The 21,745-nt window shown below is 38.8% G+C and overlaps 1 protein-coding gene across 2 annotated transcripts; it reads right to left on the bottom strand.

The window, feature by feature from the left end:
• Positions 1–1,551: 1,551 nt before the first annotated feature.
• On the bottom strand, positions 1,552–21,695 carry ccdc125 (coiled-coil domain containing 125). 2 transcript variants are annotated; one of them, XM_042421541.1, is made up of 12 exons: positions 21,464–21,695; positions 20,052–20,321; positions 17,671–17,729; positions 17,500–17,586; positions 10,220–10,297; positions 8,459–8,544; positions 8,288–8,370; positions 7,937–8,049; positions 7,166–7,270; positions 6,005–6,155; positions 5,403–5,521; positions 1,552–2,984 (listed from the first exon to the last, which is right to left on the bottom strand). In XM_042421541.1, exons 2-12 carry the CDS (start codon positions 20,290–20,292, stop codon positions 2,718–2,720), a joined length of 1,389 nt encoding a protein of 462 aa, XP_042277475.1. In that variant the 5' UTR covers positions 20,293–20,321; positions 21,464–21,695; the 3' UTR covers positions 1,552–2,717. The 2 variants fall into 2 exon arrangements, with proteins under 2 accessions (XP_042277475.1, XP_042277474.1); XM_042421540.1 differs by having other exon boundaries at positions 17,671–17,732.
• Positions 21,696–21,745: the final 50 nt, after the last annotated feature.

Here is a 21,745-nt window from a genome sequence, read left to right on the forward strand (position 1 = left end):
TAACAGTTTCTTAAAGAAAACAATTCATTACATACATATTTACAATTTATCACATACATATTTAAACACTGTGTGTGTGTGTGTGTGTGTGTAAATCACAATTTGTTGTTTTTAGGGGTGCTTGATTATGGCAAAAATTGTAATCACGATCATTTTTGTTCAATATTGAGATCATGATTATTCAACATGGTCACTTTTTGACTGTAATTTTTGCCAATTGCTGATGTTGATATATGCACATATTTTTTCCCTCTTAGCTGAGGAGACTATTATACATGCAATCATATATTGTACTAATGATCAAGAAAGACTTTAACCTACATGAGGGAAGAACTTTAATGCTGAGCTACTGAACTCCAGTCTTCCTAAGTTCTTCCTTCATACATTGTTTTTCTTGATCATAGTATAATCTATGCTTGCATGCAAAATAGCCTCCTCAGCCAGCTGGTAAAAATATGTGCATATATCGGCATCGGCAATCGGCCACAATGAGTTGGAAATATCAGCATATCGGATATCGGCAAAAATCCAATGTCGTGCATCCCATGTTAAAAGTGTTTACATTACTAAAAATAGACTTGATGTAAATTAGGAAATTAATTTGTTTTACACACAAACTCATCAAGGGTTGTCAATTTACTAATTGAAATTCAAGTGAATGGGCACAAAACTTGCATGATTTTTATGACACAGTTGTGAGCAAGGCAGCCATGTCTCACCGTGCAGAAAATTCTCATCCTCACACTGTTGAGATTTGATGCTTCGCCATGACAGAGGAAGTTGCTATAACTTTATTGTACATGCTCCAGTCTGCACCAAACTTTACATGTTTGATAAGAGTCCTGGCCTGAACACATCTACATGACAATATTCCATAGTGTTGCAAACTGGCTGAATAGCGCCCCCAGCATCGGGCCTAACAGTGGACAGAGGAAGTGATGTTTATCTCCTTCTTGCATTGTCTGAAAATAGCCCGGGTCTGAAGACATCTGCATGCCCGTGACAGAAGCCCTTGGACTGCACCGCACCCTGACGTGTGCAAGGGTGCGAAGGCCCGTTCAACGCTGCTTGTAGCTTTAATTACTTTAGAAGCTGCTTGTTACCAGGAAATTACAAAATAACTTAAACATGAAACAAAGATGGAATGAATAAAACTATTTGCAGCACAGAATTAGTAACTGTTTTTTTGGCCGAAATGTCTGAAAGTTTGCTTTGCATTCTTGCGCACCATCAGAATCTACATCTAGCATTTATTATAGAAGCAGAGGATACACTTCTTTTAACAAAGTTTTAAGTAGTGTAATGCCATATTTAATTGTCATACCAGCTAAATGAAAGCACAGGCTAATAACTAGCGTCCGAAAAATAGTGGAAATACAATAATGAGCGGGTGTGGCTCAGGAGGTAGAGCGCGTCGTCCAGGCAGGTTGGGACCTTGCATGGTAGCCCCTGTACCCATTCAGTGTATGAATGTGTGTGTGAATGGGTGAATGTGACACGTAGTGTAGAAGTGCTTTGAGTTGTTGGAAGACTAGAAAAGCGCTATACAAGAACAGTCCATTTACCATTTAATATCCCATATGCTGTACTTAATAGACAGAAAACAAGTGTGTCATAGTCATTTTACAATTCCTTTTTGGTTGTTAAAGCACAAGTTATATCTCAGAATACATCATCTGGCCAGTACTGTATCATGTCATATAAAACATTAATTATCAAATTGGGCTTGTATTATGTGAATGACAATGAAGTTCAAAAAATGCCATCAGTGAATATGTTATTGTTCCTTTCTATATTAATGTTAATATAACAAAAACAGATTTGTTATTTAAGCTTCTGTATTGTTAATGCAGTAGCTACTAATTTTTGTTTTAACCCCATAAATATTCAGAGAATGTAGAATTGTTTTCTAGTAATGAGTAGTGTCTGCAGTGTTCCTTTTCAGGCTGCCATGCACTCACTGCTAATTAAGTTTCTTACTATGAACACACATTAATGATTGAAGGCAACTCAGATGAGCATATGAGCATTTTTATCGACTCAGATCTTCTTTCATCTGGTTATGTTGTCTGAACAGTCAGAGAGAGAAAATCAACCTGAAATGTAAAAGTTAGAGGTCTTCGATGGTGCTGGACTCCCGAGTACAGCTGCCTTGTTCCTAATTATTTCACTGTATAACCTTGTGTAACAGCTGACCTGATTGCTGTGCAGGAAAGCATAGGCTTACAAGGCTACTGTAAGATTGTAATGGCACATCAGAAGATTTGAATGCTTAATGAAGTTGTGCTGCTGCTGTGCCACATGTGTAAACTGCACACAGACACTCTCAGTTTGGAGACATGTGTCGATCCTGTTGTTGTGTGGTGGTCACAGCTGTTTAATAAAGTCAAAGTCTACATTAAAGTGGATGTTTCATGTCATGTGTGAGTGCTGGCAAGGCTGTGATACTGAAGGAGACGTAACTCAGCTCTGGTGGGCTCTGGCCCAATTTAACCCCTGTATCCACATCTTCATAAATCAAACTCTAATGTTTGTGTCTCACAATCAGTGCTGACTCCTGTGGCTGCGGCATATAGTATGATAGATCATGTGGGTAGATCAGGACTCTGATAGGTCTGATTGTTACATTCAGGACTGGTGGGTGTTGTGGTTAAACACAGGCTGGCCTTTGGCCTGTGATAGCTCCTGTAGTGGTTGTACTGACTGAAGCTGGGACTCTAGTCTAGTTGTTGCTGATCTTGAATGTTGGACTCTGACAGGATTAGTGGTTGAATCTTGGACTCTGCTGAATCAGATGTTTGCTGAAGTTGGCTGTGGTTCTCTGATGGCTCTTGTGGTTGCTTTGATGGGATCCTGGACTCTGATGGTTCTGGTGGCTGGTAATGTGAATCTATTTGCAACTGTCTCTGTAGCTCCTCAGCACTGTGGGCTAGCATGATGCTCACCTTCCTCTGGTGGGCCAGCGCCTCTTCCTTGTCATTCAGCTACAGCAGGAAACACACCATTAGTAACTTATATTCTCTGGAAACAAAAATCCTAAGTACAATGACTTCTTACATGATGAACTTTAGCTCCACCAACTCCACAAACAAACTTTACTGCAGTGTAGCAATGTTTAGAGTTTATGCTACAAAGTTAAGCATAAATAATATTTTAGATCATGGACAGATGTATGAAGAACAAGTTACTGAAACACATTATGTATTCAGGAAGCTTTGCCATAGGACTCAGTGTTGGTCTAAACATTTTTAGAGAAATCACTTGAAGATGAACATGAATTTGAATAATGCCAAAATAACGCTGTCTCTTAAACTTTCTCCTCCTTATGACAGCTGGCTTTTCTCCCCGTTGTAAAGTGTGGCCATTCAGAACAGAAACACTTCTGACTCTGACTCTCTACTTGAAAGAGGACCTATTCATTTTCATTTCAGCTCTAATTTTTTATTTTATGCTTTGCATGATTTACAATTCAAAAAACTCCTTATTTATCTTATACTGACCCTTTATGCTGCTCCTCAGTATACACTGTCTCTCTTAACAGGCCGTTTTAGCTCATGTCTCTTAAAGGCTCCCCTCCCGATGAACCCACTCTGTTGTTTACATATCTTTACATATCAGAGTTTTGTAACTTTACCACCAATGCAAACCAAACATTTCCTGTTTACTGCTTCAAATTAAAAGCTTTTAAATGACTAAATAACAAGAGACTTTTATTGCGAAGAATTTACAGGAAGTTAAATGTATTACTCACTGAATTAGCAGAGCTTCTTTAGCGGTGCTAAAAACTGGTCGAAACAACAGTTCGAAACTAATGCAGAGTGGAATAGTACAAGCAGAAACAGCCACAGTGATGATGATGTTTGACGAAGAGCTGAAGATGACCAGCACACCTCCTACAGGTAAATAACTTATTTTACTTTGCCCTGGCGTGTGATGGAGTCATGGCTCGTCGTGAGTAACCATGGAGCGGAGCAGCGTACTCACGCGCTGTGCATGGAGCAGATGACTATATATAGGGAAATCAGTCACAAGCCGACATCAGCTCTGGCTTAAAGTAGAAAAACACATTGGAAACCGAATGTTCAGTGCAGCCTGAAGCCGGTGCTTTTTGTGCACAGGGATTACCTCTACAATGTTTACCTCATTATTTGACACATCGGCCACTTTTAACATGAACGTCCGACATTGTGACATTGTATATATGTCTGAAAATAAGGAAAAGCATAAGGGGTCCCCTTTAAGATAGTTTAAGGCCTTAACATAGAGAGGGGAGAGTTTTGGATTTATTTTCTAGTTCATGGGGATGGCACAATAACAAGAATGATACTGCAGAGGTTCAACCTCCCTAGTGAAAGACAAGTGTAGCTGAGTCAATATGTTGTTCATGTTATTTTTATTTTGAGGAATATTCTCAAAACCTGTGTGTAATATTCTCTGCCATAAAGTTCAAACTTCTGTGTATTGCCAACCTTACATTGAATGAATGAATGTATCTTCATAGTTCTGGTTGACCTGTTGTAGCAGGGGCGCTTTAATTAATGACACACAAAAGACGTGCAAATTGTGACGCAGCTGCAAATTTCCGGCAAAAGTTGGACAGCTTTTGTGCTGGTAAGATGTTTTGTGATGCTCTCTTTCCCTTGGTTAAGTTGGCACATTTAAAGTAATTTATTCTGGTTTAAACTGTATGTAAATGTAATGTAAATTACTTCTGTTAAATCTGTCAGAGATTTTCTCTCATTTGCATATTTTCTGACTCGCTGCAGGGGACTGAGAGAGAGCTGCCACTGTGTGTCTGTGTACTGACTGTGCTCCACACTATTCTTATGGGTGCGTTATGGTGTTAAATTGTTATTTGTAATATTCTTGTGTATGTTTATGGAAGGACCACATTGAATGTGTAGCCTAACAACAATAAATAAGCGTTTTATTTAATGTGTATTTTTATTTTTCTTCTGAAGAGATTATATATTTACATGCAAACTAGAGGGTGAGGCATTAAATTTTGTTTCAGTGGATATTCATTTTACTCAATTATTACTTTTGTTTTTACATTGATTGTAAACTCTGATTTCAAATACATATGTATAACCACTGTAAGGGCATACATTTTTTTTTAGTGTGCACATATTTTATTTATAGCAGTAGTTTGTTTTGTTTAACACACAAAGAGGTTGGACAGCTTTTGTGCTGGGGACTGAAAGAGAGCCTGCCACTGTGTGTCTGTGCACTGACTGTACTCCATGCTACTCTTATAGAGAATAAATGTGCAGATCCTGATTCCTGGTGTGACTGGTGTTCTTCACCCTGTGAGCAACCATCCTTCAGCTGCTACACAAGGACCTCATACACTCTGAGTTGTGATGTGCAGATAACCTGCAGATGTTAGAGGAGATACTAACCAAGTCCAGCAGTCTGTAGAGAGTCTCTAAAAGATCATCAGGCATCTTCATCTCCAAACTGGAAGGCAGCAAACCCCTCAACTTCTGACTGACACTGATTAAAGGACTCCTGTTAGCACCTGGATGGAAAGGACAGATAGTTTTAATGGTTCCAATAAATGGAAATTATGAGACTTTCAGAAGGATGAAATATTATTCATCAAGAAATAGGGAATACTGACCACCACTGATTATACTGACCTAACACTATAGTGTTCAAAGAAATTACAGTAAATCTTGACAAGGACTCATTCCTGCCCAAGAAGCATCCCTGGCCAAAAAAACAATTCACCTGAATCCCCCTTCCTATGTGTACATTTAAGTAACAACAGCTCTGTGATCCATCTACACTGAGGACTAAAGAAAACTTTTTTAACTATTTGTTACAAAAACAGTATGCTAAAGCATTTTAGGGTTTTGCGTGTGCAATAATGTTCAAAGTTTGTGATTGAATTAATATAAAAAATGAGAGCTTTTTTAATCCTGTCTGGAAAAATTTGATCAGTCAACCTTCTAACAATTGAAAAACCATGGAATATGTACTGTACTGATGGCAGACTTGCTTTCAAGCTTGCAATGATGGGATTTTAGGATGTTGGCCTCAGCCAACAGGAGAAAGTGTTCACTTCGTTTCCTCAGCTGCTGTTCAAAGGCAATGCGAAAAGCATCCGCAACCATCAGTGCCTCCTCTCTCCTCAAGCGCTGAGCATCAAGCTGGAAATACAACCACACATACAACAACACAACAGAACCATCCAAATAATTCAAAATAACTTGTTATGCATTTCTCAGCAGCAGCTGCAGACAGCAGTCAGAGATGAGGAGCAGAGTGAGACCAGTGAAAACACCAGTCAGGGTTTTACAGCTAAAGTGGTAGGAAGAAGAGGATGAACTGGTCTAGGTTTAGTTAGTAGGATTACATTATTCTCTTTATTCAGAAATTCTGATATGCAAATTAGCCAAAGTACTCATAGTATTTTCTCCGAGTCATTAGTTCAGACCTTACAGAGAATTTTAAAGGAGAAAGAAGGCACTAAAAGTAATTGTATTGCTCATGCATTTTTGGCTGTATGGTCCAGTTTGAATTGTAATTATATACTACTAATACTTGTAGTTAGTACTGAGAGAGTGGATAAACACAGATATACCTGTACAATGTAATCAAATGCAACTGAACAGTCACCTTATTAATGTTCAGGTTTTGTTGATACTACATCAGTTGCTTGCGTGTTGCCTCAGCTATATGATTTATGATTTATTTATACTATATGACTGTATTTGAAAAGCTATTTCTGACTTTTTGGCCAAAGTCATAGGCAGATTTCTGTTCCCTGCACAACTTGTCTTTCTCTCTCCTTGTACTTGTCATACTTAGTGTTTTGTATAGCACGTTTAGCATGTTTAGTACAGTTATGTTGTTTCAGATTGCATTCCTGGTGAACAATAACTTAGTGAGACAGTTAGCAGTCACATTAAACTCCACGAAAATAAAAATGTGTTGTCAATTTTTAAGTAGTAAAAACATGCGGGTAGGAAGGTCAGTAGGTCACCAACAGTAACTGTCTCTGTGGAGAACATGAATTTGCTGTTCTGCTGCAGTAAATTGAGTGTGATGCATGAAGCTACTGCTAATACTAACTCAGCACTTACTGCATCAGTACTGACATGGTGATGAAAGAAGACAAAGATGGATTTGGCACGTGAAGAGGTTAGATGTAGTTTACCTCCTGTTGTAGCTGGACGAGCTGCTTCCTGGTGGCAGCAGCCGTCCGACTACATGGACATGCTTCAGTAACACCGAGACACCTGCAGGCCCCCAACACTGCCAGCTGGAAAACACACAGCGAGGATGAAGAGTGCCACTACATCAACACCTGAGTACAAGCTACTCATAAATTAAACATAAGTAAAAGTAAGACATATGAACTGCACTGGGTTGCACCAGCTATGTGAAAGCTGGCCATTTAGCATTGTAGCACATAAGCTCAATCAATATTGAACTATCATATCAATAAATTCGGTCTGTACTGGATTACTGTGTTGCAAAATGGCATGCAATTAACATCTGTGTAAAGCAATAATACATATGTGTTCTGAGTTTGTCACACCACAGAAAAATGTGTAATTAACCACCAAACCAAATTTGAATGATTAAAAAAATCAGTGATATGCTGCCCTCTATTTGTTTGGATAAGGTGTCCAACTCTTACACATTGAAATTTTAATAACACAGCTTCTGCATCTTTTTCAACCAGCCATGATCAAGCCTAACATTAGCTTCAGGCCCTGTCTTATAGAGTTCAAATCTAAATGCAATGGCTTTGTTATTCCAGTTTATATCATGCTTACATGTGGCATATTCCCAAATAAATTGTTGTGTAGTCAAATTACTGAAAAACAAATTACTAGCTAAAAGAATTAGTATTCATACTTGATACGACTATGAATATTTTTGCCTCCCTCTCTGTCTGTTATGTTTAATGGTGCTCTCTCACCTCCAGAACACTTGTGTCTCTCTCTGGGCTGTACTGAGGTTTGGTTCCTTGGTAAGTCCTCTGCTGCTTCACATTCAACATGGAAAAAAGCTCCAAGAACTGCTGACTGAGAGCTGCACACACACATAATTCCTGTGATCACAACTACGTTAACTCCATTTGGTGATAAATACTGTGAGATAGGGTTGAAAGCTCTAAAAAAGTTAATAAGAGGACCATCAGTCAAGATTATTTTAAGATGCAAAACATTTGGAGAGGCTGACTGCTGGTGCCAAACTCAAACAGTGAGGGTCAGAAGCTGCATATGTACAGACTAAGCTGTTTAAAAAGAGTTTATTATTCAGCATTTACTAGAATTCTCTGCTCGGAGTTGCTGGATCTCACACTCTCTTTCCTCCAGGTTGTCAGTCAGAGTCTTGTTCTCGCTCAAAATTCTGGTTCCAACGACAACAACAACAATAAAGTTATGAAACAATCCAGTGAAAATACCACAGACATGACTATATGTGGAGTAAATCTGACCTGCTGTATTTCTGCTCCCAGGACTGCTCAGACTTCTTCATCTGTACCTGGTTGAAGCTAAGCTCCCACTGCAAGCTGTTCACCTCCTGGAGGGATGGAAGTGGCAGATCATGATTAGCACATTTCAATTAGTTTCACAGGTTTATAATCCAATCGTCATATAAACAAACCCTAACACACAACTAAGCTTGTTCTTCCAACATGGCATAGTCTGAATTAACCAGACTATGGAGTGATCCTTCACATTCAGAAAACAGTTGAAGAATACTTTTTAATTGAATAAAGTAATCTTGAATCACTGAAGAGTTTAGCAATCGGTCTTGCTTAAATAAATTAACTATAATTCATCAAAGTGAGTCAATTTTGATTGAAACTAATTGATTGTTTCAATCCAGGTGTATTGTATATGGGGCAGCTGTGGCTCAGGAGGTAGAGCGGGTCGTCCACTAATCGGAAGATCTGTGGTTCGATTCCCAGCTCGTCCAGTCCACACGTCGATGTGTCCTTGGGCAAGACACTTAACCCTGAATTGCTCCTGATGGCTGTGCCATCAGTGTGTGGATGTGTATGAATGATTAGATTTCCACTGATGGGCAGGTTAGGACCTTGCATGGTAGCTCCTGTACCATTCAGTGTGTGAATGGGTGAATGTGATTTGTAGTGTAGAAACTTTGAGTGGTCAGAAGACTAGAAAGGCGCTATAGAAGTACAGACCATTTACCATTTATATACCTATCATGTAAGTATATTTCATAAGATTTACTGTTTAATGACAAATTGCCATCAAAATGTTATAATTAACAGGTTGTCTGGTTTAATTAGTAAAATAACAAACTTTTATACAACTTCTAGTTGCATCTGTTTCTTTATATACATGTTATTGTACTATTTTTTACTCTTGTGGAAATTAAATTGTGATAATTACACCAACAAATATATGTTCATGAGTTGTCAGTAATTTAATGCTCTCAACTGAAAATAAGGTAATGTTGATCTTAGCTTATATAAGCTTCATTTTTGCATGTTGGAGCATTAGGATTTGTTGCATTCACCACAGTTTTAGATAAACTATACAGTATAATGCTCTTTTTATTTGTGTGTGCCACACCCAAGCCCAACACCCATATCTGATATCAAGTCATACCACTTCTTTTATTTGTGTGTCTGAATGCTTTTGAGTATGAAATGTATGCACTATATAGCACTCTCAAAAATCACTGCTTTCTGCTAACAATCCCACAATGCAAAGTTTCATACTTTATACATGTGAAAATTATTCATAAGCATAATTTACTGTTCACTTTAGAGTACTTATTAAGTAGGGAATAGTGAAACAAGGGAGTAAAAAAGGGAGGGATTAAATCACCTGTTAAGAACAGAAAAATCCCGGTTTATGTCAAATCACCAACAATCAAATCAAGCTACGTTTACGTTTAAATATACATAAATTCTTCATTCATCATTCTTGACCCAATTATTTTTGGACCATTCTCATATAATTGATAAATTTTCTGTCTGCAATGCACCTCTCACCAGTTCTCATCCAGTCAGAATGTAAGTGTAAACAGAGAAATGTCTCTTTAAACCACCTGTTCCTGTGGCATTACAGTTGTGTGTCCTTTTGTCTTTGATAAATAGAAGAAGAGCAGTTAGTTCCTGACTGTTGAGCAGAAACCTGCTGTACAATGTAAATGTAAACAGACCAAGCCCTTGTTTGAGCAGCCTGCGCTTTATGAGCAACAGACCAAAAAACAAAGTTACCTTCTCCAGAGCTTTGGCTGTCTCCTCACTCTTCTGCAGCAGACTTTTAGTGTGACTTGTGGCTTTGTCAAGGATGGCCTGTATGAATTACAAGATTGGTTTTCAGTAATCAATTCAACAAAGCCAAGGCTCTGCAGGTTTTTATTTCAATTCATCACTAACAGAAACTAGTTACTCACTTCTCTCTGACTGAAGGCAACAAAAACAAAGCTGTTTCAGCATAAGGAATGGTCTTCATGATCAATCTTACTTTATCATTGTTACAGTATAATGTTCACATAAGAAGTCAGACTTACACAAGTGTGATATGGAAACTTGAAGCCTCCAGTGCACATACACAACTTCACAGTGAAGTAGGAGACATCTTATGTCTGCTAGGAAACATTTTGAAATGATAAATATTTACATATTCATAGATTCTGTTTTTTTTTTTTAGTTAAACCCACAACATGTCATTTCTGGCACTAGGGGTCTCTCAATCAAAACAATAACAAAAGACAGAGTTTGATGATGTTGTGAAACGTGGGATAATGGGAGTTGTTGTCTTCATTGTTAAATAACCAGCTTCTCTGGGTTACGATTACCCAGAGTTAGGTCTCCTCCTCTCCAAAACAAACGTACATGGGGATTAAAACCAGTAAAAACACTGAATAAAGCAGTTTCATGTTAAAAATCAGTGTTTTGTCTGACACTGTTTGGCGGATACAGGACATAAGAGGGGGCTGCAAGCCGAGCTGCTGCTAACGTTTGCGCAGCTGGTTTCTCTGACAATTTAAAATTGAGGATAAACATGTTCAGCAGGTTCTAACAGGGAGCCAAATTATTTGCAGAGGTCCCCTCCTCTCTAAAACAAACGTACCCAGGGAGTAAAACTGGTAAAAACACTAAATAAAGCAGTTTCATATAAAAAATCAGTGTTTCTCCGATGCTGTTGGGCGGACAGAGGACGTCTGGAAGGGCTCTGTGTGAGCCAAGCTGCTGCTAACATTTGCTCATCTTGTTTCTCTGATAACTTAAGATCCATTCATCCCATCAAAAGATATGGTTAAAAACGACCAAGATCTAGAAAGTTTATTGTAAAAATGTGGCTTAAAACTGAATAAAAGTCAACTTATGAGTCAATTTATGAATTTATGTTTGTGGGGAATAACCAAAACGCTGACGTATTAACTTGTATGTGTATACTTTTTGGTAGATGGCATTGTGGCAGACATGCCAACACATGCATCTTGTGCATGTTTACTCTTTGGTAGAGGGGGTATGATGCCATTGACAGGTGACCAAATGAGAGGGACCATTACCTTTATTAAAATTGCAGATTTCTCTGGGTTTGAAAATTGTTGGAAACATTTGGGATAATGAAAGTACACAACTCAACATAACATGTAACATAGGTCTAGTTGTTTTTAGACATTTTAATGCAAAATAGTTACATATCATAGCTTTAAGGAGAGGGAGAAGTAATTTTAATAATTTTTAATGATGAATTAATTTTTAATGGTCATTTCAATTTTTTGTTGTGGAAAAACCACATCAGACATAACTTATTATTTTCAAAGCAGAGTATTTTTATATGTCTTAAAACATGTCTGGAGGGGATATTTAATAGGTAAGTCCTATAATTTTGTTAATATCAACAAAATCAATTAAAAGATCCAAACCGACAATGATTTGATCTTCTAACAAGTATTGTGTGTATCAAACCCTGATATATCTTATTCCTCTGTGCCATATAGCTACATTGTTGTCCAAAAACTTTTAAAAACACATCAGTGAGCCACACCGCTGCACACGGTGACATGTTCCTTCATAACCATGAACACACACACCAGTGTTTCCCCTATAATAGCACAGCACATAATAGCACAGCCTCTGTGCAGCGCTGTTCCGAAACTTGAGTTAATCTCTGTGTTGTTGCCTGGGAAACTCTTGGTAGCGTAGCTCCTTTTAAGGAATAGGGCAGTACATAAAATGGGCGTAGCAGGTGAGTGAGTGGTTGAGTGAGAGCAGAAAAGTGACAGTGAATGCTAGCAGAGCAGAGGAAAAGGTTAGCAGTAAGTTGTCAGTCTGGCAGTAAATGTACAGCACAGGCTACAGTGTGTCAGTTAAAAAATGCTGCAGCTTGTCAAGACCATGAAAAGTCACGTCTTTTGTTTCCCCAATTGCTGGAAAAGTGAAGGGTGTTAGCCCCGAAGTTAGCAACAGTGGGTTAACCTAACCTGAAGACGCTAAACAGAGAAATAGAGAACAGAGAGTCTCCCGCAACCTCTTGCTCAGACCCCCCAATCTCACACACACCATCCTACTCACTAGAACAAATGTGGATTACTCCGCCACTTATGATAGTCCCCAACAAATGCACTGTTTCCTCCTGTTTGAGTAATGTTTGTTAAAAACTACAATGACCATCTGTTTTAGGAAATTAGTGAGTCTTTTTTAAAAATCAAAACTTTATTTTGTGAGCTATTTTAAACATGTATGAGAGCCACAGACAGTGGGTTGTCGGACTGTATTGAGAGACATATGGACACAGTGTTGGTTTTGGTCCTCTCATGGGATTTGTTGAATATAAGAAAAATATCAAATATCACCAAACTTACCCTTTAAGTCAGGAGACCTTCCATGAAAATGGGTCAAAGGTCATCAATTTGTTTTGTTTTTTTAAACTCAGGTCTTTCATTCATGGTTTTGACCATCATTTATATCATGAGCTTCATTATTAGGTATTTCACTGAGCAGTATTTTGGGGATTTTTTACCTTCAACGTTTGACAGTAGAAACAGACAGGAGATACGGGGAGAGATTGATTGAGATGACATGACAAACATGGCAATTTTAAAAGGTAAAAACTTCAGCAAGACTGAAGTTTTGAGTAACTTGGAGGGACACAAGTGACATTGCTTCATTTTAAATTCACAATATGTAATTTCTGCTGCTAGGAGTCTCTCAATGAAAAAATTAACAAAAGACGAAGTTTGATGACGTGAAGTAGAGTGGGATCATAGTGTGGGATTGTTAAACAATCAGCTTCTCTGGGTTAGGATTACTTCAGTGTTCATCATTCAGGATGTTTTTACCAGGAGCCAAATTATCTGCAGAGGTCTCCTCCTCTCCAGAACAAACAGATGTGATTAAAGTGATTAAAACGAGTAAAAACACTGAATACAGCAGTTTCAAATTAAAAATAAGTGTTTCTCCAACAATGTTCGGCGGACACAGGATATAAGGAGGGGCTGTTAACTGAGCTGCTGTTAATGTTTGCTTGGCTAATTCGGCACCTATTTTGTAGGTAAATGTGGACTTATTTCAGTAAAAATGTAACTTAAATTGAAGCTGCAAGCAGCGATGGTTGGGCCCTCTCACCTTTGCACACATAGGGGTGTGCCACAGTTGAAGGGCTTTTATTGTGGGCATGCAGATGTGTTCAGGGCCGGGCTCTTATTGGACATTGCAAGAACAAGCTAAATATCACTTCCTGTGTGCACTACATGGCATTAAACAACGTCGACTAATTATACATCATGTTGCTGTATACCAGTGTAGACCATACCTTGTAAATTTCACATGAATATTTGTCACATAAGGCTGCTTTCTTGTTGCCAGTAGGCGGTGCTATACAAGAGGGTCATTAATGCAGGAACATATTTAGTGGAGGTCTATGCATTTTCATGAATATCAGATGTTGCATGAAGAAGTTAAATATCACTTCCTATGTCCACAATGTGGTACTAGAGAAAACCCACTAATTATATATCACGTTGCTGTGCATCATGTGTAGACCACAGCATCTAAATTCCATGTAAATCAGATGATGTTTGTCATACAGGGCTGACTACCTGTTGTCAGTAGGTGGCGCCATGACTATGACTCAATATTGACATTTTGGTGCAGGTATGACAATGTACATTCAAGTTGCAACAACTTCCTGCTTCATGGAGAAATATCAAAGTTCACTGCATCGCCAGGCTTGTGAGTTTTCGAGCAGCCCTAGCCCCTCAAACACAGCTTCCTGTTTTATGGCAAATAAAGCGTCGCCATGGCAACAGCTTCTGATGAACAGTCAAAAGCTTCACCATTTAGCATCATCAACGTCTTACAACTTAGCTGACCAAATTTTAGGTGGATCTGTTTAACCTGCTAGGAGTAGTTAGTGAAACTCTGGGGCCTATAACTTCCTGTTGCCAGTAGGTGGCACTGTGATTATGATTCAATATTGGCCTGTACATGTCGTCAGACCGGGACTCTTATCAAGCATGTGGAATTTGGGGACTCTTATCAAGCATGTGGAATTTGGGGAAGATCTGACGATGTGGAGTCGAGTTACAGTTTGTATTTTCATGTCGAAACATTGAAATTCGCCGCGTTGCCAAGGTAACAGTGTTCCATGAAAACTCACAAGAATCACAATATAGCATCAACAAGGTCTTAAGGCTTTTCTGACAAAATTTGTGGTTGATCTGGTCAACCTCCAAGTCAGAGCTGGTAAAAGTACAGAAACTGTAACTTCCCGTTGTCAGTAGGTAGTGCTATGACTATGACCCAATATTCACATGTAGATGTATTCAGGCCAAGACTCCTATCAAGCATGAGAAATTTGGGGCAGATTGGACAACTTATATTCAAGTTACAAAAACTTCCTGTTTCATGGCAAAACATTGAAACTGAGTTTCAGTGTTTCAGAAGTGGTATGACTTGATATCAGATATGGGTGTTGGGCTTGGGTGTGGCAAAATGACTCGAATTTTTTCGCCAGAAAGGAAGTCAGCCATTTTGGATTTTGTGCATAAATTTTTATTTTACAAACACATATTTTAGGATGTGCAAAAACTAATGAAAATTTGCCAGTATTTTTGTAGTAGTAAGTATTTCAATTTCATATCACAAATGGGCTTGGGCATGACACATTTGCTCTATAGCACCCCCTAATTACATCCATCAGAACTGGCGTGACTTGACAAATGATATGGGTCTTGGGCTGAGACGTGGCAACATGGGTCGAAAGTGCCTCCAACAATATTTCAAACTCAAGGGCCCCACCTTTAAATTTGACATAGATTAACAAAATTGGGTAGGCACATGTATCATGTCCAGAAGCACAAAAAAGCCTCTTGGAATAATTCCCTAAGTCCAACAGGCAGTCAGCCACTTTGAACTAACTTTGCAATTTTTGTCATTCGCAAGTGTTGTATTTTAAGAAACTCCTCCTAGAGATTTGACCCGACCGACCTCAAATTTCATGTCATCTTGAAACATGTGTGATGAAAAGTTATCAAAATCCTGACGCCCTTGACACAGCATTCTGGTAAATTTGCATGTTTCGCCATGAAACAGGAAGTTGTTGTAACTCCACTTTACATTGTCCAATCTGCTCCAGATTTCTCATACTTGATAAGAGTCCCGGCCTGAACACATCTACATGTCAATATTGACTGATACTCATAGCACCACCTACAGAAAACAGGAAGTCAACCTTATATGACAAACATCATCTGATTCCAGAGTTGAACCAAAGCACGCCCGACCTGCCTCCAAGTGGGTAGCCATGATGTCTCGCCAACAACAAAACTTATTTTACTGTTTCCTGATCACTTTCAGCCACATCAGAGCCGTATTAAGTTACTGCAGATGAAAACATTTCCTGATGCTGCTGCTGCATGTTAAAAGCTTTTAAATAACAAAATACCGGGGGACTCTTTTTGTGAAGAATTTATGGGAAATGAAATTTGTCTATCCAACGTTTTACAACTTCGACTTTGACCATTAGTTACAGCCATGATGTATATGACCCGCTGCTTTTTGACTCAAGATGAGTATGTCATCAGTTAAATAGCACATCTTCAAAAGGGTAGCCCTGTTGTAATGGAGATGGAAATCTCTGTGCTGGGTTAACACGCCAAATCAAACCCAGTCAAGCCAACCCAGCACATGTATGGAAAAGGCCTAATAATATACATTTAGTGCGTGTTTTCTAGCACCACGTAGTGGACAAAGGGAATGATAGTTATCTCCTACATGCAATGTCCAATGTTCAGGAAAATGTATAGCCGTGTCTGTTGCCCTCTAGTAAATGCTGCATCATGTTGCTCCACAATAACAGCACTTTGACTTTGGCACATCCCGACATGCATGAAGGTGTGAGGGCCCAATCATCGCTGCTTGCAGCTTCAATGTTACATTGTTGTTATTTTCAATGAAGGTTGGTGTCAACATTACTCTCCTCTTTGAAAAGCGCCAGCAAGGGGCTGGAACCGCAGCCGCAGGAGTACATATGTAGTGATGGCAAAGGCACTGGAGTAGCGTCTGCAACACTGTCTGAGACAGTGAGGGTGAGACTGGACAGAGAGGCAGAGAGAGCTGCTACACAGGCACGGCTCCCGCAGCAGTAGCACAGGAGCAATGAGACACAGATATATCCTCTCGGGGGATTAGAGCTTTAACACTGACTTTGACCATAGACAGATGCTTCAGCTGGGTTTGAAATAACTCCTTGAGTGCTACCATTGACCTAAAAAGGCTCCATTCACCAGTAACAGGTAATACTATGACACCGGCGTCTATCAGCCCGGCTCCGCTGGCCGGGAGAGAGCGTAAACAAACGGAGGGAGAGGGGTGCACTAACAGCTTACCTAAGGCTAACTCCTCATTGCCTATCTCTACCTGACATTTGCTCAGCTTGTTTTTCTGATAAATTAGCTTGTTTTTCTGATAACTGAAGATCCAGATATCTGATGACTAAAATCCTTTATTCAAACTGAATAAAAGTCAATTCATGACTCTTGCGGACAACCGCAACACCAACGTATTATCATGCATGCGTATATTCTTTGGTAGACACCATTGTGGCAAACAGCCACAACGCCAACACATGCATCCTGTGCACATATACTCTTTGGTAGAGGGGGTATGACGCCGTTGACAGGTGACCAAATGAAACAGATCATTACCTTCATTAAAATTACTGATTTCTCTGGGTTTGAAAATCGTTGGAAACATTTGGGATGATGTAAGTACACAACTCAACATAATATATAACATAGGTCTGGTCATTTTAAGACATTTTAATGCAGAATAGTAACATATTACAGCTTTAAGAGGTCTTAAGAGAAAAAAAGTTGAGAAGGAATCACCATCTGAACACTTGGCAACAAGTTTGCACTGAGCAGTATTCTTGATGGATACTTATTGCATCTGCTTTCCTGGCCCTTTTGTGATTCCAACTGCACCACAGAACAGTGAGGTGTAAAATGCAGTAGTTTCAGTGTGTGTGTGTGTTGCTCTACCTTCCCCTGTAAGATCTTCAGAGCTTCATATTTGCCTTCTAGGTAACGATGTGCCACCTCCAGCTCACAGCATAATACATCGATCACCTGTCAGCAAAGCAGAACATAAACTTCAGTATGTTTGCCAGGAGCCAAGAAGACAAAGTTTTGTCAACATTTTTTCTTTCCTACCTCACTTGCTTCCTGTAGTCTGTCTTTCAGCTCGTCTTTGGACATGTTGACCAGGGAGCCTGCTGAGTCACAAAAGGTGAACTTGTGCATTAGAGGTCATGGTAAGTGTGTGTGTTGTTGTAGTTTTGTGTTTGGAAGAACCAGTTGGAGCTTTATACATTCAGAGCAAGGACACAAAGTGACATCTTCAATATGGAATCAAATAATGGTCATACATATTTTGAGCTTGTGAAATGGTTTGTGAATGTGTAATAAAGTTTTGCAGCTGTAGAAATATTTTGCGCATGTATGAAAAAGTTTTGTGCCTTTCCTTTTAGCTCTCCTTTAAGCTCTGGTTTTGTTTCCATCAAAATTTGGGAAAAATATCTGACTCTGCTAAATGCTCCACTATGTTCACCAGCTAACTGTGTGTGTTCACTGTCTGGTGCTAAGCAGGTAGTGTACAGTGGGTTTATCAGAAAACTGCTGCTGCTGATGGAAACCAGGCTGACCAGAGTGCTGGGAATGAACCAAAAAGTAAATGTGCTGTAAAACCAAAACTATGAGCTAAAAGTGACTAACAAGCTCTGTGCTACTGCATGTGTGATACTTCTCAGTGATTTTGCATTATGGAGACTGACTATTAATAATGACAAAACACAGATTATACATTTTAGAAAGCAACGTGAATGGCAAAGCAACCATATATTTAAATTTGGATCAAAGGCTCTAAAGTACACTAGTTCTTATACATATCTTGGTTTGGTTTTTAATGGAAATATGTGCTTTACAGAGGGAATTAAAGTACTGGCAGAATCGGCAGGAAGAGCACTAGGGTCTGTAATGAATAAATTGAAATTGTGTCCTGAACTTAGTTTTTCAACTTTCACTAAACTTTATGACTCAATGGTCGGCTCAATTTTTTTATGCTGCAGGTGTGTGGGGTTTTAAAGATGCCCCCGACAGTAATGCCATCCAGAATCGAGCCATGAGGTGTTTTCTTTGGGTGCATAAATTGTCAGCTAAGTGAGCTGTTGAAGGTGACATGGGATGGGAGTCATGTCTTCAAAGCAGAGAGCTGAAATGGTTGTGGAACCGCCTTATTCAGTTGCCAGAGGAAAGACTTACCAAAAAGATCTTTTACTGGGATTGAGCACACAATTATCCTTGGTCCAGAGAGGTTGCTGCAATATTTTCACTTTCTGATTTGAATTTTATTTTCTGGAATAACTTGCAGTGTAATATAAATACAGTTAAACAAAAATTATTAAAGATTTATAAGGAACAATGGAAGGAAGACATTTGTAAGAAGCCAAAGCTTAGAAAATACAGTCAAATCAAAAACGATTATTACACAGAGCCATATATAAAGCTAAACTTACAGAGAAGGCAAAGGTCCTTGTGTGCTCAGTTAAGAACTGGTACTTTACCACTGGCGATTGAGGTAGGCAGATATAAAGGTATTCCCGAAGAGGAACGTTTATGTATTTTTTGTGATCTCGGTGTTGTTGTGGATGAATTTCATTTTGTATTTCATTGCCCTTTGACTTAAGTAATTGTTTATTTGAAAAACGAGAAGAATTGAAAAACGCTGATTTGTTTTGGTTATGTGTTAAGTTGGCTTTTTAATATGGAAATTTTTATTTTAGCGAGATCTATAGGAGATGCTTGGCAGCTAAGACAGAGAATATTGTATCCATCATAACGGGACATTTCTTCCATGTAAATTAAATGTTCTGAAATGCTTTATTTCTGAATCTGTGGAACTGTACATTGTGATATGTCATGTGGCCATCTTGGTTATTTTTGTCTAGTGTCTGTCTTGTAAGCCCATATGGGCTGGGCACCAGAAAGGTGCAGGACACTTAAATAAACAATTCAATCAATCAATCAATCAATCAATGAGCAGTCCCTTTCACATTTTACACAGTCAGTTGAACCAACATGCAGCGTGAGGATTGGAGTTAGAAGACTTATAATTACATTCATTAAAAAATTTAGTATCTTATCAGAAAAACCTCCTTATAGAGTCCTATGGAACATATTTCTTAAAATGTCTTTGGAATTACATAAAATTCATTAAAAAGCTTTTAGATGATCAATGAATTAAAAGATCAACAGTATAGAAACGGCAGTGCTCCTAACAACCTGTTTCTCCTCACTACCCATACTTTCATATTCACCAATTTATCAAAATTTAATGCTTTTTTCCTAATGGAACCAAAGAACAATTATTTACTGGTTGAAGACAGAATACATGATTTCCCTTGATTTCCTTTTTTGTATTTATGTGAAATGATGTCTGCTATTTTAGTGGAAGGTATAGTCACAGGATTTGATGGTATCTTGCCTCATCATTGTTTAGCTCCGTTATTAAAGGGTCAGTTCACAGACATTCTTACTGGTGCATTGCAGCTTCCAGTTGGTTCTTTGCTGCCTCTCTGCAATCTTCAGTCTGGGGATCCAAGCAGCCTCCTCTCCCTGGCTGCTGCGCCTAAGCAGCTCTGCTCCGGGCAGCAAGGTTCCTGTCACCCCGGTGGAGCTTTGGCTCTTCTTCCTGGTGGAGCTGGGTGCTGCTCTGACTCCCATCCCGTCACCCAGGTCTCCATCCACCATGTCATCATCCAGGCTGCTAGCCTCCATGACCTCCTGCTTCTGCACCAGGCCAAACCCTGCATTACATTTATCACAGTATGGATCTGCTAAACATGCCAACCATATATGAATTAATTCAAAGTTGTCAGTTTAACCGAAACACATGTACCTCTAGTGTTATTGTATGTTGTGAGACAATATAAATGTATCAACTGTCAGTGATTTAGAACATAAAGATACCATCTATATCCACGTACCTATCCCATAAATATCTCTGGCTTTATAAGGTTGTTGTGGGCAGGACTGCTGTATGGTTAAACTGGATTTGTGTATGATTTTTGCATCAATATGATGAAATACGTTGATTTGTCAGGTATTTAATTATCTGGATTAACCAATTCCTGTCTTGATTTTATCTATAAACAGTGTCTTTATGGCCTGGGACACTGTGGGGATCAGATCATTACTCACTACCTACAACAACTAAATTATCCCTGTGGTCCAGGTTACTGCTACCAACTTGGCTGTCATTTCTTCACACTCTGTTAGTCAGAGCATGTGAATTTACATGTGAAATGTTCTTCTGCAAACTGTTGTTTCGAAATGCTGACAGTGTTCATAGATTACTTATCATGACATTGTACAACTGAGTTTTCTGCCCCATTACTGAGTTTGCATCCTAAAACAGTAATCATTTATAACATATTACAGCTACATTATACACAGTTTTATTACTGTATTTCCAATTGGCCATTGCTTTAGATTTAAAACCTTTGAAAACATTGTTCATAGGCCAGACTAACAGAAAAGCAGTCTATTTCAATCCCTCATCACAGAATACATATTATACTCTACATTATGAGGACTGAAAAGACGGAGTTTTCCTTCTCAGTTTGCTTTATTTGATGTTTTACACATGTAAGCAGTTTTATGTGATGTAAAGCATAACAATGGAACATAGTTCATTGCATTGAATATTAATTTGATACGATAGCCTATTGAAACTTCTTAGTCATGGTGTTGATTTCAACCACAACATCCGATGTTCCAGTACTCACTGTCCATGCCCAGACATCAGCACTGCTGTCTGATACACTTGTAGAAAGACTTCAAACTCAACTCTTCAATATATATGTCAGATATAGCACGTGGGTTATAACATACGGCGGATTTACCTTTGAGGTTAACTGTTTTATTTTAAAGAATTACTTCGTCTTACCTGCAACTTTGAAGCGATAACCTTTATGATATGATAACCTTTCCTTCGATCAGTACAGCCTCCACCGACACGCAGAAACAGAAAGAACGGAAGTTTAGTAATCTGTTAAGTGTTACCTACTAAGTTAGAGCTAGGAATTCACCACATTTATCACTACAAACTCGGCTAGGTGCCTCCAAGCTGCACGCGATATACACACTAAGTTACTTCCGCCCATAAAGTTAAAAAGAAATCCACCTTGAGACGAGCACAAACAAAGCGTCACGCCCCAAAACTCATCTA

Source organism: Thunnus maccoyii, chromosome 9 (genome assembly GCF_910596095.1).
Source record: "Thunnus maccoyii chromosome 9, fThuMac1.1, whole genome shotgun sequence".
Classification (NCBI taxonomy): domain Eukaryota; kingdom Metazoa; phylum Chordata; class Actinopteri; order Scombriformes; family Scombridae; genus Thunnus; species Thunnus maccoyii.

What these genes read in the sequence shown, in the direction of transcription:
- ccdc125 (XM_042421540.1), bottom strand. Translation starts at nt 20,292, where the DNA reads ATGGAGGCTAGCAGCCTGGATGATGACATGGTGGATGGAGACCTGGGT. An exon ending in CAGCCAAAGCTCTGGAGAAG is followed by an intron (nt 8,545 to 10,219) that starts GTAACTTTGTTT and finishes CCATCCCTCCAG; the next exon opens with GAGGTGAACAGCTTGCAGTG. An exon ending in ACTCCGAGCAGAGAATTCTA is followed by an intron (nt 8,050 to 8,287) that starts GTAAATGCTGAA and finishes GTGTGTGTGCAG; the next exon opens with CTCTCAGTCAGCAGTTCTTG.